We start from the raw sequence: 25,340 nt of genomic DNA on the forward strand, positions 1-25,340 counted from the left end.
CTAAGCATAATCTTTCTTGACAAACATGAGCTTATGAGTTATTTAATTATTTTGATTAATTTTAATAAGTATATATTAAAATTTCTTAATGCACTAAAAATATAATTGCAACTAATATGACTGCTAAAATCTCTATTCCTGTACAAAGAACAGGCAAGAGCTTTTGATGTCAGGTGTAGAAAAAGATCCTGACTTCAGTTTTGGTTGCTAATTGGTGTGAGAGCATTACACTGTGTTAGTGCATCCTGGAAATCAGAGCAGCAAGCTGCTGATCATTTTCTTCAGCTCAGTTCTGAAATCAACTTGGGGCAAGAATGAATGTGAGCCTCTTAGGTCTATTTTCTGGTTTGTACATTTTAAATGAAACCCCAAATTTTCTCATCTGAAGACTCCCAGTGCCTACCCATTAGAATATTTTAATACTTTGAGATCTTGAATGTGCTCTATATAAAAACAGTATGATACCTTTTCAAGCAGTAGACTCTCTTTCATCTCTCTGATTAATCTGTTATGCAATATTTTTATCAACTAGTATTTTTAGCCTAAAAATCTGTACATTTTCTACCTCAAAAAGTGGAATATCATGAGACAAGAATTTCGGCAAGTTGACATCTGTAATGGATCTAAGGAGCAAAATTCCTTCATCTTCTGATGGATATTTCAGCTTAAAAATAGAAAAAAATAGTGTTAGTTAATTGCTATTAAAAAAAACAATAAGCTGTCCAACTTGGCTGTTTTACTGAATATTTCCTGTTGTGCTTCTATGTAATGGTTTTGGCAGGTTCAGGTGCACTGGTAACAACAAATGTCCTGGATATATGTTGATGCATTCATAGCAAGGTGTTTGCAGTAGGTTTCTATAGTCAGGCCAGTTTCACTCTAGTTTATCACAGAATCATACAATCAACCAGGTTGGAAGAGACTTCCAAGATCATCCACTCCAAGCTATCCCCTAGCCCTAGCCAGCCAACTAGACCAAGGCACTAAATGTCTCATCCAGCCTTTTCTTGAACACCTCCAGGGATGGTGACTCCACCACCTTCCTGGACAGCCCATTCCAATGCCAATCACTCTCTCTGGCAAGAACTTCCTCCTAACATCCAGCCTATACTTCCCCCGGCACAACTTGAGACTGTGTCCCCTTGTTCTACTGCTGGTTGCCTGGGAGAAGAGACCAACTCCCACCTGGCTACAACCTCCCTTTGGGTAGTTGTAGACAGCAATGAAGTCCCCCCCAAGCCTCCTCTTCTCCAGGCTAAACAATTCCAGCTCCCTCAGCCTCTCCTCATAGGGTCTCTCACCAGCTTTATTGCCCTTTATGCCCAGTGATTGGTGTTACTATAAATGTGATATTTTTTGCTTTCTGAGGTGTATTCCTTTCCTTACTAAGAAGGGTAATTTCCCCTGCATTGACATAAAACTTATGCCTTCAGCAAGTGTGAATTCTGACAGTCTGCATACATGTCTCTCTCCCAGGTTATTAGAAACAAAACTAAAATGTGAGTCCTTTGCCACAGCACATAGCTTAGCTACCAACTTTGAGGTTTGTAGAGTTTGCTTGTAATAGCAGGATTATAGGTTATAAACAAAAATGGAATGGAAGAGAACTACAAACTATACCAGTCTGCCCAATGAAACTGAGATAATAAAACAACAGCTTATTTTCTTAGTCCAATGTCTTCGTTCACTCAAAAGGCAAGTCAAACCGAAATACTACATCAGACATCATTTTTCATAAAGGTAAGATTGATCAAAGTCCTGTGTGATGGGTAATAGCCAAGGTGCTACTGGAAAGTGTTCACAAACTAGGGCAAAGGCATCTGAACCTGCTAAGAAAGCAGAGCCAAGCCACAGGACACTTGTAATTATAGTAGTTGAAGGATAATCAGCACACTTCAAGAGGCTCTCATTCAGCGACAAGTAATGGGGTGAATGGCCTGGTAGCTTCATCTCTTCTTGACTTCCCTCAGCTCATGCTCTATTACACACCCTTTCATTTTCAGTGGCTTCACAGGATGACACACAGCTGTGTAGAACAGTCTACCTTCAGGTACCAGAAGGATATCTTACTAAGCTATGGGGTGACAAAGAACATCCAAGAAATATTTACCTTCAGGTTGCCAGCAGCAGTGAGCACTGACTTCACAGCTCTCATCCCATAATCATAGTGGTGCTGAGAAGACAGCTGCTCTGAGCACAGCCGGTAGGTAGCTACGATCTTCACGGACAGAGGCCGAGCAGTAACAAACCCACAAGAATAAAGAACAATCTCTGCAATCATGGCATAGTCAGGAACCATCATAGCTACTGGTCTGAAGAGAGCCTATGAAACACACATAAGAAAAATCCTTCCAGAAAATAGACACCATGTTATTACACACTGTGATGGTTTGGGCTCTTACCCGCCCCCCCCACACTTCTGAAGGTACCCAGCTAACTCAGACGGACCCTGGGAATATAGATGAAGCAATTTATTTACAGCTAGCAGAATTTACAAGCAGCTATTTACAATATATACAGTTATATACAATTATATACAGAAATATACAAAAGAATAAACAATACAAAAGCACAACTCCCCTCCCAGAAACCTGAGTCCCCAGGAGGGGCTTTCAAACCACCCCAACACCTCCCCCAGCCCTCTCAACCTTACCCCAGTTCTCAGGAAGAAGAGAGGTGCGGCCAAGAAGTTAGGGAGCAAGGTTAGTAGGAGCAGGGTTAATGAGATGTGACCAGGTCTGAAGGCAAAGGCAGAAGAAAAAGACAAAATGGAGAAAGTTTACTTCTTCCCAGAGTTCTCAGCATGACTGTGAGAGAAGGAGACACCATGTTTTCATTCCACTGCCTGATATCAAGTTCTTTTACCAAAACATTCCAGCTTGCTTCTAACTAGCACACACACCAACTGTTCTCTACAACTACATAAAACAGGGGTAACATCATTATTTCATTCATAGAGTGACAGATTTAACTGGCAGTTACCATAGTACTATCTTCAATGGCTTTTCAGAAATGCTCAGAAATACTTTTGTCTGCAATGTGGCAACTGATGGTTGTACATCCTCCTCATAGAAGATGAACCCCAAAATCACACAGAGGACCACAAGCTCTAGAAGGATGTGCTAGTTTGAAGCAGGCTAGAATGTTTTGGTGAAAAGAACTAGATAATTGGCTGAAAAACAATGGTTGTGTCTCCCTCTCTCACAGTCTCGCTGAGAACTATGGGAACAAGAAGGGTAAACATTAGATAACGTTCTCCATTTTGTTTTCACTCTGCTTTTGGCTTCAGACTGAATTGCATCTCCTTAACCTCACTGCCACTAACCTTGCTCCTTAACCTCTTGGCTGCACCTCTGTTCTTTCTCAGGATTGGGGTAAGGTTGAGAGGGGTAGGGGGAGGTGCAGGGGTGGTTGAGAGCCCCTCCTGGGGACTCAGGTTTCTGGGAGGGGAGTTGTACTTCTGTATTACTTTTAACTTGTATATATCTGTATATAACTATATATTGTACATATCTGCTTGTATATTGTGCTAGCTGTAAACAAATAGCTTCATTTATATTCCCAGAGCCCGTCTGAGTTAGCTGGGGCATTTCCAAAAGTGTGGGGGGGCAGGATAACAACCAAATGGAGTCAGTCATCTGCAAGTTTGCAGATGACACTAAGCTGGGGGCAGATGTGATTGAGTTGGAGGGCAGAAGGGCTCTGCAGTGGGACCTTGACCGCCTGGACAGATGGGCAGAGTCCAATGGGATGGCATTCAATAGCTCCAAGTGCAGGGTGCTGCACTTTGGCCACAACAACCCCATGCAGAGATACAGGCTGGGGTCAGAGTGGCTGGAGAGCAGCCAGACAGCCAGGAGGAGGTTGCTCTCTTCTCTCAGGTGGCCAGCACCAGAATGAGAGGACACAGTCTCAGGCTGTGCCAGGGGAGATTTAGGCTCGAGGTGAGGAGAAAGTTCTTCACTGAGAGAGTCATTGGACACTGGAATGGGCTGCCCGGGGAGGTGGTGGAGTCGCCGTCCCTGGAGCTGTTCAAGGCAGGATTGGACGTGGCACTTGGTGCCATGGTCTAGCCTTGAGCTCTGTGGTAAAGGGTTGGACTTGATGATCTGTGAGGTCTCTTCCAACCCTGATGATAATGTGATACTGTGAAACCACCACAAAGGAATTCAACCACCATAAAGCAGTTGATGCTGTCAGACTCCTACTTAACAAGGTTTGGTTGCAGCCTAAGTTCAATTTTACCACTGTCCCACCAAATAAACATGAAGATTCTTTCAAACAGACAAAATTTAGTTACTTTTCATAATCTGCCATAATGTTGGGTTTTTTTTGTATCATCCTCTCATCTACACAAGGGGAACTTCTGAAGCTTAGATTCAGTGTGTTAGCAAGTGAACTTCCCAGGAAGTTCTGAGAAATATTGACAAAGACTCTACTTATCTACATTGCTGCTTATTTGCTCAGATGTATCTAAGGGATGTGGTGGAGGGCCACATAGGCCCAAATAGGCTTGTTTACAAGTCTATGCTTGCCTGGACATGTTTTCCCTCCGAAAGGTGTTTTTCTGTCTAAACCAGGGGAAAACAAATTAAGTGGACAAAGGAGCACAATGAGCCTGGTGCCTTCAAGTCTGGTCTGCCTGCTTGCAAGGCTGAGGTAAATAAGTCGCATGAGCTCACTTGCCTAGCGTGTGGCCCACCTGTGCCCTCTCCATATTTGGGGGTACCAGACCTATGGACTCTACCTCATTTGGCATGTTTTGGCCTGCTGCCAGATGCTTATTGGACAGGACTGTGGCCAAAGGACCATCAATCTCTGCCCACATCTTATAAATAGGGCAATTCAGTGCTCCTGCCACTCTCCTCCACCCACTGCTCCTGGCCTCTTCGCCGCCTGCGGCCACCACCGCTGTGTATGACTCCAGCCCAGGGTACTTTGCACCAGTCCCAGGGGACCATCGACCAAGGTGCTTCCAGCCAGCTGCCCTCCCAGCTCACCGTTCCCAGCCTGATCGTGCCCGTGGAGCCTTCTCAGACAGCACCTCTGTGCTAGTTTGAAGCAAGCTAGAATGTTTTGGTAAAAGAACTAGATAATGGGCAGTGGAATGAAAACAATTGTGTCTCTTCGCTCACAGTCACGCTGAGAACTCTGGGAAGAAGAAGTAAACATTCTCCATTTTGTCTCTCCCTTTGCTTCTGGGCTTTGATGAAGCTGCATCTCATTAACCTTGCTCCCACTAACCCTGCTCCCTAACCTCTTGGCTGCACCTCTCTTCTTCCTGAGAACTGTGGTAAGGTTGAGAGGGCAAGGGGAGGTGTTGGGGTGGTTTGAGAGCCCCTCCTGGGGACTCAGGTTTCTGGGAGGGGAGTTGTGCTTTTGTATTGTTTATCCTTTGTATATTTCTGTATATAACTGTATATTTTGTAAATAGCTGCCTGTATATTTGCTGCTGTAAAATAAATAGCTTCATTTATATTCCCAGAGGCCGTCTGAGTCAGCTGGGGCAATTCCAAAAGTGTGTGTGGGCGGGTAAGAGTCCAAACCATCACAGCCTCCCAATATAATATTTGAACTGGTCAGGTCCACAAGGATAAACAGCGTGGCTTTCGCTACACACATTTGGGACCACAGAGACTGTGACTCCAACTAGTGAGCAACTGAACCATCTCGATTTGAGCAGCAAAGAATTTCAGTGACTTTACCCGTGGCACAAGACTCTCTATCCAAAACCTTTCCAAACCTCTACTAAATTCCTGAATCCTGCTGTAAATAGACATTCTGCAAAATAATTTCACATCTGCATACAAAGAACTTGTGTAGGTTAATTGTATATAAGTTTGGGGGGGGGAGAGGGAGAATTCCTTTTGTATATATTATTAAATTATTTTAAACCCTTTAAAATTCGGCCTCTTATCTTACCCCAAACACAGACAAAACCCCCTCACAACGAGGGGTAAGAAAGGATGAAGCACCCAACAATGAACTTCAACAGACTAGAAACCTTACATTAAAAAACTCTATGAGTAACTTCAGATAAACTCAAGAGACAGAAAACTCAGAAAACCCCTAATATTTTAACACAATAACAAGACATTATCCACTGCTTGTACACTATAAAATGCTCCTTTTTGTACTTTCAGGTGCTTAACCAGGAAATACAGAAAGTTTGGGGGGTTCTTAATGTCTTTTTTTGTTTTTTAGCCCTGCCAGCCTTTGAATGTAGCAACCACTTCCTAACATTCTACAATTCAGTTTATTCCTACTAATAGACCAATTATGCCATCTAATTTCTTTTTCTTCTCAGAGAAGATTATTTCTACACCAGTGTAATGAAAACTCCAAGGTAACCAATATTAAATACTCTCAAAAATGTATTCATTTGAGGAGGAGTGAGTTCTTCTTTTACTTTCTGCTATTTAAAGTAATACAATGACAAGTGTTACGCTACCTTCAGGTTGTCGGGCAGCTCTGAACGGCCAGCATAACCAGGATTCATGGTAATGAAGACAGCGCATGTAGGGTTCAGTTTCAGTTCAGTTCCTTCAAATACTATTAAATCAGATCCCAAGTTAATGCCTACGAAGAAATCAACACTAATGTCACTGATGGACAGGTTTTGTTGCATCTTTATCCTTTGTCACAGGCAGGTGAAAGATATGATTAAAATGACAGCTTACCTCTTTGGATAGTAAAAATTTGCTGAGCAACCACAGAGAGGACTTCCAAATCAATCCTGTTGAATTCATCAAAGCAAGCCCATGCTCCAGAAGACAATAAACCCTACAAGAGACAGGTGCCACCAATTACTAGGTAAGAACTTACCTTGAACAAGCTGATCAACCTCAATTCTGCTGTAATGCACAAAGGACAGATCCAGAGTGCTCTGACCCAGAACACTAACTGATAAAGTCACTGAAGATGTCACTTGTTTAAAAATGGAGAACATAACCCTCAACAGTTATTCAAACCTTAAAAAATTTTCCTAGGGCGAGGTAATCCAATCCATCAGAACAATTGAAAACCACACACTGTTTAGCTAAAGCCTTTGCTAAATCTTTGGTAGTTTCTGTTTTTCCAGTTCCAGCAGGACCTTCAGCAGCACCTCCAAGATGTAGGTTTAATGCACCAAACAGAGTTCTGGAAACAAAATAGGAAAATAAAATTGTACCCATTTTAATGCTATTTTTCCACCTGCTCCATCTTTTACTATGAACTTTTACAGATCTGCTTCCTGCTTTCTTTTTCCTTTGGTGGTACAGCAGTTTGTTTGCTTCTGGCCAGCTGTACTGTGGCACATGTACATGTAGTAAAGTGAGGTTTTTAGTTCACATTTGTTAAACCTAAATCCTCTCAAAATTTATCATCAATTATAGTGCCTCAAAGATTATTTTTGTCATAAATTAAACTATTCATACAGTATCCATTCTATTCCACCAATAGAAATGTACCCTATTCTTTATTAGAGCATAAAATAAACCAATTCTGGAGTCATCTGTTCTCAGGACTAATGAAAATGTCTCAGCTAACTACATTCTTGCTAACACAGCACATTTTGCAACTTGCAGTTTTACCTGTAGCATCTGTCTGTGAGTGGGGTAATAACCAGCCTTGTGGTATTGCCAAGATACTCATATCCATACCTCAGCCCAGCATTGATCATCTTTGTTTCCAGATGTCCATCCTAAAGAACAAGGTGATAATTTTGTAGACTAAATAAACCCTTTTTAAACCCACATACCCACAACTCAGCACTCTTGTTCCTTAACAGGCCTGATGCAGTTAGAAACAATTACATGTCAAATTACTGATTGCTCTGAGACACTAGTTTTACTGTGACTCAAATACAAATTAAATTGCCAATGAACAGGTACTGAAGCATTGAACAAAACCACCATTTTCTACAAATTGTGTAGCTACTTAAAAGGTTAACAGACTTTCTAACATGTAAGGAGAATTAATGGTGACCAATAGCTGTACTTAACGGCAACCTGATGACTGACACAGCATTACAGAATCTACACATATCCATTTTGTTTTCATTTCACATTCAATGTCTTCAATATTACAGGAACTCTCATGCTGATGAACATAAAATATTGCACCCTACCACTACCCAATATAAACGCTGCTATTTCTCCAGTAAACGTAATGCACAAATAAATACAGACAGTAAGCCTGACAAAAACCTCTAACCAAAATTCCTCTTCCCTATAGCATTCTCTGTCCTGCAGAATCAGAAAACCAAAATACAGTCTTCAAGTCAATGTGTTTTGTCAGTAGCACCCCCTGCAAATTCAGCAAATATTCTGAGGCTCAGCACTGACGAGAAAAAGGAATTTTGATTAAAAGCTGTCTGCACCTGGCTACTGACCATTCCAGTTAGCAATACATAAAATTACTGGTTATAGGTTGTCTCTTATTAAGCTGGAATTCTCCTCGTAGTGTAACCATTCTCTGGGTGAGCAAGTAATCAGAGACTGGAAGACTGTGAACAGAAATTACCTTCTAACAAGACTGAGAAGTATCACTTACCTCCCAGTAGTACCTAAGCTGACTTAACCATTCAAAATCACTTTCATCTTTGACTTCCTTGCTTATTAGAGATGCAAGAACATCCCTAGCATGAACATCCAGCACAACAAGTGCTCCTAGAGTCACACGATTTTGCTTAGATAGCTCTCCTCGCACCAAGGTGACAATGTCCTCAATCTGTCTGTTATTCTGCTCCAGAAAATCCTCCAGTGCCTGCAAAAACGTTTAAAAGTTAAAAAGTTGCACATCAAGTCTCAGGCATGGTTATTTTTTCATGTATTACTCTTATTTCTCTGTATTCAAATGTTCCTTCTCATTGTAACAGTGGTTTGATGCCTTTCTACTTTTACAAAACCATATAGTAAAACTATGGAGAAAAAAACCCAGCACACACCATCTTTTTCCTGGAACACAGGAAACACTCCCTATCTTTGTGGTTATGGTATACTTAACTTTGCATTTGTCCAGCTTACATATTTACGAAGAAGCAAAATCCAAAACCACAATACAGTAAAAGCTCTTTTAATTGATACAACAGCATTGCAAAGCATAGGAAAGAAAAAAAAGTGAGAGCATCAAGGGTCACAAAAGTTCTATCTTTATGTCTAGCTGTGAACACCTTTATGTTTCTTTCTGTCCAAACACAAGGGGAATGAAAATTGAGTTGACTTAGCTGATGGTGGCAATTCTGGAACACTTCCAAATCAAACAGGTGAGAGCATTAAGCTCTAATGATAAACAGAAGAAAGGTTCTGCAAAACACACATCCTGCATCTTAATCCAGTGCTTTAAGTACCTTTGTTCCCACCAGCATTAACTCATGGGTTATAAATTCTGCACCAGCCAGGCTTAACGCAGTCCTTACTTGAAAAGATACCTTCCAGTGCTGATCCTAGCTCATAGTCAGAAAAAAAGCTAAGCATGACATAAATTTTCAATATTCTTACCCTTTGACCACTTCTAATAGACATCTGCACTTGCATTGTCCAGAAAGTTTGGGATACACAGAGAACTGTTTGTCCAGGCCACTCTCTCACCCAGTCAACACGTGGAGTTTTTGGATAAGCTTCAAGTGCATCCCCAATGACCTAGAGAGGAAAAAGGTAAGTAAAATTACATGTAAAAACAGGAACACTTCTGCTTTAGAATTACTTAGCTTAGATTTTTTGTTTTTAATAAAAATAAATCCGGGTCTTGATTCAGGCTTAAATTCAACTACATAACACTGATGCAACAAATCTCTCTGCAAAGCTCAAAGAATCCCAAAATGTCATAATATGAATCAAGTGATTGCACAAAACTAAATAAGAACTGATTTCACAACACATCCCAAAATTACTCTTGTCATCAGACTGCCAGAACTTTCTAGCTCCATTCACAATGACACTAGAACATAAGCACAAATACAATTTAGTTAGAAGCAGAACTAAATTTGGCTAGGACCATAAAGGGGGAGAAGAAGAATTTTTTCAGATACATCAGGAACAAGAAAGTGGCTAGGGAAGATGTGGGGCCTCTCCAAAAGGAGAACTTGGTCACAATGGACATAAAAAAGGCTGAGGTATTCAATGACCACTTTGCCTCAGCAATCACAAGCAATCACAAGCAACAGCTCTGGCTGTGTCACCCAAGATGCAGAGAACAAAGGTGGAGACAAGGAAAAGGAAGAAGTGCTCACTGTAAGCAAAGAGCAGGTTGAAGATTATCTAAAGAGCCTGAAGGTGCACAAGTCTATGGGGCCCAAAGAGATCTACTCATGGGACAGAGGGCACTGGCAGATGAACCTGCCAAGGCCACTGTCCCTCACACTCAAAAAGTCCTGGCCACCTGGTGAAGTCCCTGCTGTCTGGAAAAGGGCAAACATCAACCCCATCTTCAACATGGGAAACAGGGAAGAATCTTGGAAACTCTAGGCCAGTCAGTCTGACCTCTGTGCCTGGCAAGGTCATGAAGCAGATCCTGCTGAAAGATAAGATATGAAAAACGAAGAAGAGGTGATTGGTGGTAACCAACATGGCTTCATCAAGGGCAAGTCATGCCTGATGGACTTGGTGGCTTTCTGTGATAGAGTTACAGCATCAGTGGGCAGGAGAAGAGCAACTGATGGCATCTACCTGGACTTGTGCAAAGTATTTGACACTGTCCCACATGACATCCTGGTCACCATATTTGATCTAGTTGGAGGTGTCCCTGCTCACTGCAAAGGGCTTGGACAAAACAACCTTTGAGGGTCCCTTCCAACCCAGTGCAATCTGGAATCTGAGGAGTTCCAGATCTTGATTAAGGCAGTCAAAATTAAGGGGAATATTATGGAAAAAAAAATCCAACCCAACAGTCAATTGTGGTTTAATCTTCTTCAATACCACATCAAATGTAGAGCAACCTGAATAACAGCTCCGAAAATAAGGAGTTGGTCTTGTTACCTTGTGGACAGACTTCAGCATAGCTGCCTCCAGCTCAACCAGCCATTTTTCAACTTGACCTCTAGCATTTGCTGTGGAGATTGTCTCTATGAGTGCCACAGTCTCTCCTTCATTACTTTTCATGTGTGTAATATCTAATGCATCTGTGAATTCCACTCTTGCAATTCCCTCAAAACACTTTTTCAAGTGAGGTTGTACTCTAGAAAGCAAAAGGAGTATCAAACAGCTTCTGATGATTTTTTTCTTACTAACAATACCAAAGATAAAAAAAAATTCTAACTTATATACAAGGCCTAAGTCTGTTAAACAAAAAGTCAATCCTCAACAATAATTCTTGCGTACTACCTACTGCAAGATGCTTACCATAATGATTTTTTGAAGATAGTTAAAAGGTGTAAAGTATCCTAGGCTCTGCAGCATGTAAGGATAAAGAAATATCCCTTCTTTAACTATTAATTCATCTAGAGTACATAAAATTCCATTATTTACACCTTCCATCCAAACAGTAAATGTTAAAGAATTTGGGAAAAGCAGCCATGCACAACCTTAACACAGTACCTTAGAATAAATATAAAACCCTTTCTAAGATATTTTTCTTCACAAGATCTCTTATTCTGTTTATAGTACTGCATTAATATTTCTCTGTGACTGAGTTGATATTTTAATTTCCATTTTTATTCTTATTTTCACATGACCTTGCACTGCACTCGCTGCATACTGTCAAGTCTGCATACTAGAACCAAACTCCAACTCCTCTGCTTATAGGGAAAGTTATATTGCTTAACAAGATCACGTCTGCTGGAATCTTCACAGAGTTAATTCCACTCAGTATAAGAGGGACTTATACAGAGTTATACTGCTTTGAATTCTGATTGAGGTTGGGAAACACAAATTCCAGAGAACTAAAGCTCAGTAAAAAACTTCTAAAAGCCTTTAATTAGGACTGTCCCTAAAAAAGTAAAACTCAAGTTGGTGCTAGACAGGCCCATCTGATACTCATACACCTTGAGTACTGTGTCCAGTTCTGGGCCCTCAATTCAAGGGAGGTGTTGAGGTGCTGGAAGGTGTCCAGAGAAGGGTGACAAAGCTGGTGAGGGGCCTGGAACACAAACCCTATGAGGAGAGGCTGAGGGAGCTGGGGTTGTTTAGCCTGGAGAAGAGGAGACTCAGGGGGGACCTCATTGCTGTCTACAACTACCCGAAGGGAGGTTGTAGCCAGGTGGGGGTTGGTCTCTTCTGCCAGGCAACCAGCAACAGAACAAGGGGACACAGCCTCAAGTTGTGCCAGGGAAGAACAGGCTGGATGTTAGGAGGAAGTTCTTGCCAGAGAGAGTGATTGGCATTGGAACAGGCTGCCCAGGGAGGTGGTGGAGTCACTGTCCCTGGAGGTGTTCAAGAAAAGCCTGGCTGAGGCACTTAGTGCCATGGTCTAGTTGACTGGATGGGGCTGGGGGATAGGTTGGCCTGGATGATCTTGGAGGTCTCTTCCAACCTGGTTGATTCTATGACTCTATAGAATCATGTTAATTTCACCATAAATTACTACATGTACTTCTGATTCTTCTGAAAACCAGGGGATGGAGGAGTTACTAGTTTAGAAATCAGAGCTTAATTATCCACACTAAGAATTACTCTGCATTCACCTATCGTAAAATCTAACCGAGCAGATACCATGACTGTCAGTGAGAAAAGAGAGAGCTCAGGGCTCAGAGAAACAGTGTGACGAGACTGTGTGCGTGCACCATGAGTCACAAATACAGCAATCAAATGTTACCATACCGAGTCGGGTCTTTAGTCTCTGACAGAATCTCGAGGAGCTCATCATTAGATAAGAAAAAGAATCTGGGAAAGAAGAGGCGTTTTTTCTCTAGGTATTCATTAAGTCCTTTGAGAATTAGCTCCAAAAATTCGTTGCACTTTCTCATTTTTTCCAACATCTTGTCTATATTTACCACTGCCAGCACATGTTTGTCCTGGAAAAACAATTAATCCAAAGAAAAATGTTAATGTCTTCTTGAGTAAACCACCACCCAGCAATGCAGGAAGTCTTCAGCAAAATGCATCTTTACTTCAAACCCTCTTACTCAACCTACTGTCTGCTGTAACAGTTTACTGACCTCCTTCCTTGCCAAGGCCCACTAGAAAGGCAGTTAGGCAGTCGGTATTGAAGTCAAAATAGGCACTGTTATTTATGAAAATAACTTTCAAAATAAGATTGATACATCCTTCCACATAAAACATACATTTAAAATAATATACATACATGAGATTATAAATATTGTGGTGGCAAAGTTGTACCTAGACAAGACTGACACTTCAGTACTAACCAGTAATGCGATCCAAGAAAAGGTATTCTCTGATCCTAATGTGTTTACTAACTAGGGACATGCTGAAAGATTTTTACTAGCAAAATATAAGTTAAACTTGCTTTAAGAATCTAAAACATTGTATTTTTATTTCTGCTTACAACAGCTGCTGAATAATACCTGTCAAGATGTGCTATGGATTAAGGGCTAGGTTTCTTGTATAAGAAGTGTAGGGGACAGGATACATAGAATCATAGAATCAACCACGTTGGAAGAGACCTCCAAGATCATCCAGGCCAACCTAACACCTAGCCCTATCCAGTCAACTAGACCATGGCACCGAGTGCCTCATCCAGTCTTTTCTTGAAGACCTTAACGAACAATGCCTCCACCACCTCCCTGGGCAGCCTATTCCAAATACTGAGACACAGAGGGCTTGCCAATCTTTTTCTAGTGCTCTCCAAATTAACCTCTCAAATTAAATGAATGTAAATGCTTTGAAAAGCTACTACAGAAGATGAAAGTTAATTATACAAATATATATACATATAAAAGCTTTTGCAAAAGACCTACAGGTTATTGCCTAAGAATTGTTTGAATGCCAGGTTTTAATATTTAACATGCTTTATGTCCAATTTATAACCTCATTATCATTGCATTTCTATCTTGCTCACAAAGTAGGGGGTCTGGGGAGCAAAACAAGACACACCTTTGCAGATTTATGACCAAGAATCATAGAATCATAGGATCAACCAGGTTGGAAGAGACCTCCAAGATCATCCAGTCCAACCTAGCACCCAGCTCTATCCAGTCAACTAGACCATGGCACCGAGTGCCTCATCCAGTCTTTTCTTGAAGACCTCAAGCAAATGCTTCTGCCCAGTTCCAGCATGAGGTGAAGAGTTTTGGCAGAGCCCATTACAGAGAATGCCTCTCTCAGAAAATGTTATGCTCTGCAGAACACCACCGTCTCACAGAGCAGAAGCACAGGTGTCCCTTGTTGCGAGGGACACGTGAGGCCAGACTTCTGTGCAGAAAGCATCAGTAAGGAACAAGCTTTCCTCACGGTGACGATGCAGATCTGAGCAGTAACTGGACTGCTGTTCAACTGCACTTGGGAGCATTTCATAATGAATTCCAAGTTCAGCATCCATTCAAAACTTCACCACATATGAAAATTGTTTGCAAAGTGCATTCAGCTTCGGTTACTTCCCCTGCTCATGTTCCACAAATACTTACATCTGCTGAAAAAAAAACCCAACAAACCCAAACAAAACCCCAGAACTGTGTGTTTATCTAATTGATCCTCGTGAGGTTGCACTTCCCTAATACTATAATCACAGTATTCCTTTATACATGAGAGACGTTTACCTTCTGTCACTTACCTCTTGTACCACACCAAACCGGAACAAACTTGGCAACTACATACGTGTACTTTCTATCCACACACAATTAAGCTGTCAGCACACAACTGGGTTTATAAACAGTTTTTAAGGCACAAATAATTGAATAGCTGTATGTTGTCAACAGAAAGAGGTCTTGTTCCTTCAGCATGTTTATCATCAGCAAATAGAGTAAGTGCAACCGGTAAAGCAAAGCAAGCTGTGTTGCCGGTTTTAGATACGCTGTTCTGGTCGGGGTTTGGGTTGGGTTTTTCCTTTCATATGCAAAAAAGCCAGGAAAAAAATAATTTATGCTTCAACACAGAATTCCTATTTATAGTTCTGCTTAAGGTGTGGGGAAAAAAATAGGGAATGCCATCATCCTCTGCCAGTAAAACATCAACACAACTCACTTTGTCAGTGACACTGTCAGCATCAATCAGGGGGACAAATGCACGAAGAAAATAGTGCAATCCAAATGTTTAATAGTAGTTAAAAAAAATCACTAATTCTAGCTTCTGAATATAATTTTTACCATATCACAGTATCATCAGGGTTGGAAGAGACCTCACAGATCATCAAGTCCAACCCTTTACCACAGAGCTCAAGGCCAGACCATGGCACCAAGTGCCACGTCCAATCCTGCCTTGAACAGCTCCAGGGACGGCAACTCCACCACCTCCCCGGGCAGCCCCTTCCAGTATCCAATCACTCTCTCAGTGAAGAACTTATATCACAGGTTGCAGACTGAGATTTTTTTCTTCAACTTCTGTGTCTTTTTTCCTTCCAACCCTCCCCCCCCCAAAAAAAAAAAAAAAAAAAGCCTAACAAACAAACCCGGAAAAATTTCTGTATCCTAAAATTTTTTAACCTTTATGGGAAATATAATGAAACCAGTAAGTAATTGAACTCTTGTTAATGTGCATTGCTTAAATCAGATATTCAAATGAAAAAACAATACATTATTATTAAAATTCATGATGACAAGCTAAGCAAATAAGGGACTTTTCCAATACAATGGCATATAAATGTGAAAAAGCACAAAGAGACTCAAGATAGCTTTCTGCTTTAAGAAACGCCATCCACAGAGACTGAGATAGTGCATTCTTTTTAGCCACAGAACCCAAACATTGCATTTGTGGAAGCAGAGTGCCATCTTCTGGAAAACAAGGCAAAAATTAGCTCGAGTTTGTAAACCTCCATTCTGGTGTTTATACTCCTGCGCAAACAAAAGTTCATCCTTTCTTCTGCCACTGCTGACATATGTCACATTCAAAACTACTCTCTTAGATTAGCACACAACATCCCAATGAGAATCACTGAGCACACAATGCTCAGAAACACAGCACTCAACAGAAAAAAGGCAAGATTTTCTGAATTTTATTTCACCCCATTTCTTGTCCAAATGAACACTACTGATTTCACAACTGTGTGGGATATGATGTAGGGTTGGCCAAAATTCTGCTTCTAGGACAAGTTAGACTAGCTGAACTCCATTAGCCCTTCCCAGTCAATGCTTCTCTGATTCTACATGACAAAGCTCTGCAAATGAATTTATAGAAAAATCTAAGGAAGGAGGCTAAAACACAGATTACTGTGGCATCAGAAGTAATTTGGTGGGCAGTACGTAGTACAAATTCACATTATATACTTCAAGACCTCTGTATTTACCTGGAAAACTGATTTCATTAAGTCTTTCCATGTCTTGACCACTGTATTGAATCGTCTGCCCTCCTCAGGCATCTGAGCCATGATGTCAGGAGAACTGAAAATCGGCTCCAAATAAAGCCACGTAGCTTGAACCTTCAGCCACTCATCCACAATCTCCTGCACCAATAATAACTTCGCTTCCCATTCCCTGTAAAACAGCGTCAGTTCAAAACACATTTGACTTCCTCATTCATTTACCTATCACAGATTCTAATACACAGACAGCTTTATTTCCTTCACTCAAAGACCCTCTTTCATATTTTTGGTATAGGTGCCTCAACTCTGCTGATTCTGCTTCCACCAAAGAGTAAAGAAAAACACACATTTCCAAGAGGAAATTTAGGCAGGAAAATTAACCAGCTTACACCCAAAAATATAAAGGATTTGGAATTCTCTCTGAAAGCAACCCAGAGTTCTACATACTTTGCTGCATTACTGAGAAAGCAGCCACTGTGTCATCAGCTAGCTCTCAACAATTACTGCAAATGCTGTCAGTCACCAAAAGCTAGGATGAAAGTCCCATGAGGCACTTCCTTACTCCTCTGAAACAGGCAAACCTTACTATAAGGAGGGAATTCATAGAATCATAGAATCAACCAGGTTGGAAGAGACCTCCAAGATCATCCAGTCCAACCTAATTCTTATACTATAGTCCAGTAGTAATTACAGAATTAACACTTACTAACAGATCTGTTTATGCACCTGTATTGATATGTGCTCCTGCAGCCCAGAAGGCAAACTATGTATGGGTTGCACCAAGAGGAGTATGGCCAGCAGGGCAAGACAGGGGATTCTGCCCCTTTTCTGCATTCTGATGAGACCACACTTCAGAACCTGCATCCATTTCTGATGTCTCCAGCATAAGGAGGACACAGAGCTGTTGGAGCAAGTCCAAAGGAGGGCCACAAAGATGATCCAAGGGCTGGGGCACCTCTGCTATGAGAATAACCTGAGGGAGCAGAGGTCATTCAGCTTGGAGAAGATTCTGGGGGGACCTTAGGGCTGTTGTCCAATACCTGAAGGGATCCTAGGAGGCTGGAAAGGGACTTTTCATAAGGGTCTCTAGAGACAGGACAAGGGGGGAATGGTTTGAAGCCGAGGGAGAGTAGGTTTAGATTGGATCTTGTAAAGAATTTCTTCAGTAAAAGGGCAGTGAGACTTGGGAATAGGTTCTCCAGGAAGGTTGTGGATGCCTCCTCCCTAGGGGTGTTCAAGGCCAGGCTGAATGAGGGCTTGAACAACCAAGACTAAGTTGAGAGGCATCCCTGCCCATGGCAGGAAGGTTGGAGCAGATGATCTCTAAGGTTCCCTCCAACTTATGCCATTTCATCATTCTGTGTACTCATATTTACGGAGTGTGTGTGCTGAAATCTGAAACAGGGGTTCTGCATTTAAAAAAAAATCTTTCATGACTTCCCTGATATTCATTCTGTCATTTTCACAGAACCATAGAATTATTTGAGTTAGAAGAGACCTTAAAGATCATTTAGTTCCAATCCTCCTACCATGGGCTGGAGCACCTCCTACTAGACCAGCTTGCTCAACCTGGCTTTCAACACTAGAGTGTTACAGCCTCTACAACCCCTCTGGGTAACCTGTTCCCAGTGCATCACCATAATCATAGCAACAATTTCCTCCTGATGTTTAATCTACATTGATCTTCTTCCAGTCCTTTCACTACATGCCTGTGTGAATTAATCTATGGCCTTCCTATCTATACCTCAGATATGTTTTATCTGGTAAAACAAAGGCACTGTTCTGCTGCATCTAGTACCTTAAGTACAAAAGAAGTTAAAAAAGGGTTAATGCATTAGCACTTACCACCATGGAATTAATTAAAAGTAAAAAACATGTTTATGAGGTTGAATAGCAAATAGTTGACATGGGACAAAAGCTTTAGGTCTTTAAAATGAGATTCGTTCACTGCCTAAAGAGGATAAATAAAACACATTTGAAGTGCCTATGCTTCAGATTGAGCAGAAAAGATGTTACTTGATAACAGGGCTTCGTGACTTTATTTAGAAGAACCACAGAATGTTAGAGCTGGAGGGAACCTCAAAAGATCATCCAGTTCAACCCTCCTGCCAGAGCAGGATCACCTACACCAGATCATACTGGAACACATCCAGATGGGTCCTGAATATCTCCAGAGAAGAAGAAAACCCACCTTATTCTCTTTTCATAATGTTTAATGAATGGAGATCCTCTCATCGTCTGTGTTTTGACTATGTGGTCATCTAGCAACATTTGAATCTCCTCTACAGATGACAAAATATGGGTTCCTGTTTTCCTATAGGAAAGAAGAGTGAACTCCATTTGATCCCATTCAGCAATCATTCTTGTTAAAGCCTTCTCCAGCGAGTGCTCTTTGTTGGCTGTTTCACTGATAGTCTCAAACTTCTCTAGGAATGGGTCAAGATGCAAGTTAATGTATGACAAGACATTGGAGTCTTCAGAAGGAGACAGTGGTAAGCCAGCAATTTCTGACATCTGTTCCCAGTGCCTTTCTTGCAATCCAGGGGTGCAAATCACCTGGATTAGAGGAATGTGGCACCTGAATTCCTCAGCTTTTGCTTTAACTTGTCCTGTTATGGCTAATGCATTCGGAGAACCGTGGAAAGCTTTTTCTAATTTATACAGTCCTTGGCAGTAGTTTCCTACATCTGCTTCTACTTGGTCTGGATTCACTGCTGTGAATTGTCCCTCTGTCCACTCTTTGTGTTTTCTGATGAATTCCACAGTTATCTCATAGAGCTGAAGATAGGGAGCAAGAATATTGCGGATGGTTTTATGCTGAGGGTATTGGGATACTGGCCAGCCAAAGAATTCTTCTTCTGAATTGAACTGATCGATCTGTTGAGACATAAATACAGTCAGAAACACAGACAAGGCCATCCACAATACCAGGTCCTTACTACAGGCATTAGGGAAGTTTTCTGCTGTCTTTGACAAACTTCATATGAATATGCAGGGTTCTGCACTTTGGCCACAACAACCCCAAGCAGCACTATAGGCTGGGGACAGAGAGGCTGGAGAGCATCCAGGAGGAAATGGACCTGGGGGTACTGATAGATAGTAGCTGAAGATGAGCCAGTATCACAGTATTACAGTATCATCAGGGTTGGAAGAGACCTCACAGATCATCAAGTCCAACCCTTTACCACAGAGCTCAAGGCTAGACCATGGCACCAAGTGCCACATCCAATCCTGCCTTGAACAGCTCCAGGCACGGCGACTCCACCACCTCCCCGGGCAGCCCATTCCAGTGTCCAATGACTCTCTCAGTGAAGAACTTTCTCCTCACCTCGAGCCTAAATCTCCCCTGGCGCAGCCTGAGGCTGTGTCCTCTCGTTCTGGTGCTGGCCACCTGAGAGAAGAGAGCAACCTCCTCCTTGCCACAACCACCCCTCAGGTAGTTGTAGACAGCAATAAGGGCACCCCTAAGCCTCCTCTTCCCCAGGCTAAACAATCCCAGCTCCCTCAGCCTCTCCTCATAGGGCTGTGCTCAAGGCCCCTCACCAGCCTCGTCGCCCTTCTCTGGACACGCTCGAGCATCTCAATGTCCCTTTTAAACTGGGGGGCCCAGAACTGAGCACAATACTCAAGGTGTGGTCTAACCAGTGCAGAGTACAGGGGCAGAATGACCTCCCTGCTCCTGCTGGCCACACCATTCCTGATGCAGGCCAGGATGCCATTGGCTCTCTTGGCCACCTGGGCACACTGCTGGCTCATGTTCAGGCGGGTATCAATCAGTACCCCCAGATCCCTCTCTGTCTGGCTGCTCTCCAGCCACTCCGACCCTAGCCTGTATCTCTCCATGGGGTTGTTGTAGCCAAAGTGCAGCACCCTGCACTTGGAGCAGTATGCCCAGGTGGCCAAGAGAGCCAATGGCATCCTGGCCTGCATCAGGAACAGTGTGGCCAGTAGGACAAGGGAGGTTATTCTGCCCCTGTACTCAGCACTGGCCAGACCACACCTTGAGTGCTGTGTCCAGTTCGGGGCCCCTCAATTCAAGAGAGATGTTGAGGTGCTGGAACATGTCCAGAGAAGGGCAACAAAGCTGGTGAGGGGCCTGGAGCACAAATCCTATGAGGAGAGGTTGAGGGAGCTGGGCCTGTTTAGCCTGGAGAAGAGGAGGCTCAGGGGTGATCTTATTACTGTCTACAACTACCTGAAGGGGCATTGTAGCCAGGTGGGGGGTGGCCTCTTCTCCCAGGTAACCAGCAATAGAACAAGGGGACACAGTCTCAAGTTGTGTCAGGGTAGGTATAGGCTGGATATTAGGAAGAAGTTCTTCACAGAGGGAGTGATTGGCATTGGAATGGGCTGCCCAGGGAGGTGGTGGAGGCACCGTCCCTGGGGTCTTCAAGAGAAGACTGGATGAGGCACTTAGTGCCATGGTCTAGTTGACTGGCTAGGGCTGGGTGATAGGATGGACTGGATGATCTTGGAGGTCTCTTCCAACCTGGTTGATTCTATGATTCTATGATTCTATGATTCTATGATTCTATGATTTGAGTTGTTAACCAGCCTGTTGTGTCACTGCTGCCTCTGACTGCGGTTAAAGCAGTCTTTAACAGTAATGGCTTAGTGTTCCTGCCAGTCAACAGAGGAGCAGAGTTAGAGCTTCAAAGTGGTACCTAGGAATTCCTCTACAATTTACATTACCATGGGGGCTTTCACAGGCAGCGGGTAGCAATAATCATCAGAAACTGCACTTCCAGGAATATAAAAGCATCACCTCTCTGCAAATCCTCCTTTTTTACTATGCAAAGTGCTGCTGTGTAAACTCAAGACCACATACTAGTGAATTACTGAGCTCAGTAAATTTACAATAGAAATCACAGTTCATGCAGAAATACTTCATAGCTGAATTAAGAATTATTTTGCCACACCTCAATACCTGCCTTAGTAAGAAAACTGTTGATTCTGATAACACAAATATTAAGACTTACAAATCTACTATTGGACTAGTTTGGAATCTACTCTGTACCTTATCAGCAGCAAGATCCAGTTTTGTATTTAATGCCTGAGCTTCCTTCAAATAGCTGCTGACTTCTTGAATATCTCCAAATGTATCAAACTTTTCAACCTGCTTGGAGTAGCTTTGCAAATCCTCAATGAATTTTTCGCAGCTTATCTAAAAACATCAAGCAAGCATAAGCTCATTGAAAGAACCACAATGATTTTTTGTCAAAAGAAGGAATAACTGTTCTGATATGCTATAGGAGGATACTCTACACTAGCAGGCAATCCAGGAGATTCAACATACTTGCACGTGAGCATCTATTCCACCCACGTTATGGAATTTGCCCTGAATTCTACTACTACCTGCAGTGATTTATTGGGCTGAGAGACACTTTAGGTTCAACATCACAGGATATAGTTGGACATTAAAATTTCTGCTTTCTGTGATGGACACAGTCAGGATGCTAATAACAGAAAGCTAAATTCAAATGCCTGGTGTATCTAAAATTACAATAAAATAATAGGACTAATCAAATGACTGATGAAACTGAAGAATCTCACAAGACAAAGGTGTCTTTTATCTTTAAGCTCTACAGTTCAAGGATAGGTTTTTTCCCTCATATAAACCAGGCCACAACTCATATTTCATGCCAAGTTTAAGTAGTGGTCAGTGTCTGAAACCAAGCATTAAAGCATACAAAACCATAACACTTTTCAAGGGAACAGAGCCTGGGCAGCACATTTATTTATAACACAGTGACACCAGCTACCTCCTGGGTGTCCTACATGTCATTCAAAATCAGGAGCTCAAGGATTTTAAAAATAGTCTTATTACAAACCTTAAGATCCTCTTGAAATTCATCTGTTTTTTCTTTAATCATCCTTCTGTGCTCTTCAAAGACACCTGGCATTCGTGCGTACCACTGAAAAACATTGCTGTTCGTCTGAATGTCTGCTGGTGACAATCTGACACATCCCAACAGGAAAGCAAGACGAGCTGCCACATCTGCTACTTTCTGCCCCAGCTCAAGCATGTCAGACGTTTCCAATTTCTGCACACAGGCCTGGGGAACAGAAATCAAAAAGAAGGGAACTTTCTATACAATTTAATGCCAAAAATAATGTCTGAATTAGATAATACTTAGATTTAAAAGCTTATTTTTTACAAGGAAAATCTAAAAAAACCCAACATTAGAAACCAAAAGTGTTTATTTGGAATAGCACAGCATTAGCCATTTTTGTTACTGCAGCTGCCCTAACTAGCTATTTTATTGACTAGAACTCAAAAGAATGGTTGAAGCTGTGTGCAGAAAAGCCAATACAGACATCCTGTTCTAAGTGTTGTGGGTTTGAAAGAGTGGGTACTATCAAGGGAGAAAACAGCAAAGTAATCTCTGTGCAGCACAACAGATTTTGCAGTTACACCTGGTCTCAATACAAATTATTATGAGGGCTCTGCTATCGCAAGATCTTGTTTACAACATTAACCACCTTGATGACATCCTACAGGGCTCTGTGCATCTCCTGTCCAAACTGCCAGAGCACGCTTACGAATGATGCAAAGAGTTTCAAGCATGGTGCTCTCTCTGTAGCCTTGCCCCAGAACCCTTTTTTCATTCTGCCCAAAGAAGCCATTCCAGCAGGGCTTGTACCTGAACAATTTTCCCATTAAAAACATTGCTTTTATTCAAGAACTCAGTTGCTGAGAACATACTTTCTCCAATACATCTTTCCTTTAGTGGTTCAGTCAAAGGCAGTTATTCATGTATTTCATTATGGAAACAGCACCTAACAAATACCACAAACTGGGACACATTAAACGCCTGTCCCCTCACACAGCTCTACAGCAAATATCCCATGCTACATCACTTGTTCCAATGCTTCTTTCTGCACATCTTCAAGAATGCTTTCCATGCATCTTCCAACAGCATTTGCTGGCAGAAATGCATTTTATTTGTCACCACATAGAATCATAGAATCAACCAGGTTGGAAGAGACCTCCAAGATCATCCAGGCCAACCTGTCCCCCAGCCCTAGCCAGTCAACTAGACCATGGCACTAAGTGCCTCATCCAGTCTTCTCTTGAAGACCGTAAGGGACGGTGCCTCCACCACCTCCCTGGGCAGCCCATTCCAATGTCAATCACTCTCTCTGGCAAGAACTTCCTCCTAACATCCAGCCTATACTTCCCTGGCACAACTTGAGGCTGTGTCCCCTTGTTCTGTTGCTGGTTGCCTGGCAGAAGAGACCAACCCCCACCTGGCTACAGCCTCCCTTCGGGTAGTTGTAGACAGCAATGAGGTTACCCCTGAGCCTCCTCTTCTCCAGGCTAAACAGGCCCAGCTCCCTCAGCTTCTCCTCATAGGGTTTGTGTTCCAGGCCCCTCACCAGCTTTGTCACCCTTCTCTGGACACATTCCAGCACCTCAACATCTCTCTTGAATTGAGGGGCCCAGAACCGGACACAGTACTCAAGGTGTGGCCTGACCAGTGCTGAGTACAGGGGAAGAATAACCTCCCTTGTCCTGCTGGCCACACTGTTCCTGATGCAGGCCAGGATGCCATTGGCTCTCTTGGCCACCTGGGCACACTGCTGGCTCATCTTCAGCCTACTATCTATCAGTACCCCCAACTCCCTTTCTGCCTGTCTGCTCTCCAGCCACTCAGTCCCCAGCCTGTAGCTCTGCTTGGGGTTGTTGTGTCCAAAGTGCAGAACCCTGCACTTGGCCTTGTTAAATCTCATCCCATTGTCCTCTGCCCACCCATCCAGCCTGTCCAGGTCCATTATTTGTCATGTATTGCTTCAGCCATTTTTACCAATAGCAGGTAGGACAGGTGTTTCTCTAATGGTGTGTGGCTTTTTTGGTACTAAATAAGAGGTGGATTCTGAACCTTCCAAGCCTGTATCACTACATAACGTAGGGAACCAGATTAAATATCACATGACTTGAAACTTCACAGTGACTTTAACAAGGCCAGAACTATACCTGTAAAGGGGGCAGCCTGCATATGTCACTGCTGCCCTAGTTTGGCTGGGATAAAATCCTAGGCCAGTGACAGGCTGCAGGCTCGTAGCAGTTTGGAGTCAGACAGGAGCTTAAGCTGAAAGGGGAAAAAGCTGACCCAAGTTGGTTGCAAAACTATCATGCTCCGTACAGAAGGCAAAGTTTGCCGAGGATGGGGGCCCCTTCTACTCCTCTTTTCAAGGGTGACCATCCCTGGAGGTGCCTGCTCACTGGTCTACTCTTCAGAACTGCTTTCCAGTTGCTTGTGACTGCTGGCTAAGCATAACTTTATATTCTGTACTGTTCTCCTTTCCTTTCCCTGATCCCCCTTTCTCTCGGGGGCTGGTGTCAGGAAGAGGTTAACAGGTGGGAAGGTTTAACAGGTGATAGAGCAACTGCCTTTGATATGGAATACAACTGCTTAAGACAAGAGCAACAGTGTTGGTAGCCACTTCTTGCCGGGACTCATTAAAAAAAAGAGTACCTTAAGTTCCATGAGTTCTTGTGTATTGCACGGAGTAGCACAGGCTTTTTCTGCTATGCTCTCAAACTCACAACATAGTCTGAAAAACATACAAAATAACTAATTTGGCACGTGTGTTTTCCTTTAATCATGTACGTGCCTAGCAGTAAAAATGAGATCAAAATATCCTTTAAGGATTGGAAGGGGGGGGGGGGGGGGATTATATACATCTCAACATGGCAAACAAAAAATAAATACACTTCAGTATATGTTATCAGTTTGGAAGTTACCTTGTATTTATGTCTTGATGATCTGTGAACATCTTGGAAATTACTTTTTGACAAATATTATCTGCTCGCTGTACCAGAGCCCTTATTAATTCACCACAGTGCAGCTCGAACATTCCTAGAGGAACATACTGCGAGGCAAATACAACAGCTGTCAGAACACTGAAGAGCTTTTACCTGTTTTCTCTCACTGTCTTGAAGCTGAGTATCAGTGACCTGACCTAGGAATTCATTTAAACCATGAAATGCTTTTAAAACTTTG

At 42.5% G+C, this 25,340-nt stretch overlaps 1 protein-coding gene across 1 annotated transcript in view; it reads right to left on the reverse strand.

The window, feature by feature from the left end:
• Positions 1–25,340, reverse strand: part of DNAH7 (dynein axonemal heavy chain 7) — a 120,169-nt gene that overhangs the window by 75,044 nt on the left and 19,785 nt on the right. The window contains exons 13-28 of the mRNA XM_064165960.1: positions 25,082–25,209; positions 24,813–24,891; positions 22,164–22,388; positions 21,350–21,496; positions 18,524–19,209; positions 16,318–16,504; positions 12,738–12,931; positions 10,959–11,157; positions 9,483–9,623; positions 8,536–8,748; positions 7,575–7,684; positions 6,972–7,140; positions 6,681–6,783; positions 6,452–6,579; positions 2,111–2,323; positions 566–664 (exon numbers count right to left, since the gene is read on the reverse strand). Coding sequence (XP_064022030.1) covers positions 566–664; positions 2,111–2,323; positions 6,452–6,579; positions 6,681–6,783; positions 6,972–7,140; positions 7,575–7,684; positions 8,536–8,748; positions 9,483–9,623; positions 10,959–11,157; positions 12,738–12,931; positions 16,318–16,504; positions 18,524–19,209; positions 21,350–21,496; positions 22,164–22,388; positions 24,813–24,891; positions 25,082–25,209 — 3,021 coding nt within the window. The remainder of the gene's footprint in view (positions 1–565; positions 665–2,110; positions 2,324–6,451; positions 6,580–6,680; positions 6,784–6,971; positions 7,141–7,574; positions 7,685–8,535; positions 8,749–9,482; positions 9,624–10,958; positions 11,158–12,737; positions 12,932–16,317; positions 16,505–18,523; positions 19,210–21,349; positions 21,497–22,163; positions 22,389–24,812; positions 24,892–25,081; positions 25,210–25,340) is intronic.

The sequence above is a fragment of the Pogoniulus pusillus genome, chromosome 2 (assembly GCF_015220805.1).
Source record: "Pogoniulus pusillus isolate bPogPus1 chromosome 2, bPogPus1.pri, whole genome shotgun sequence".
Lineage (NCBI taxonomy): Eukaryota > Metazoa > Chordata > Aves > Piciformes > Lybiidae > Pogoniulus > Pogoniulus pusillus.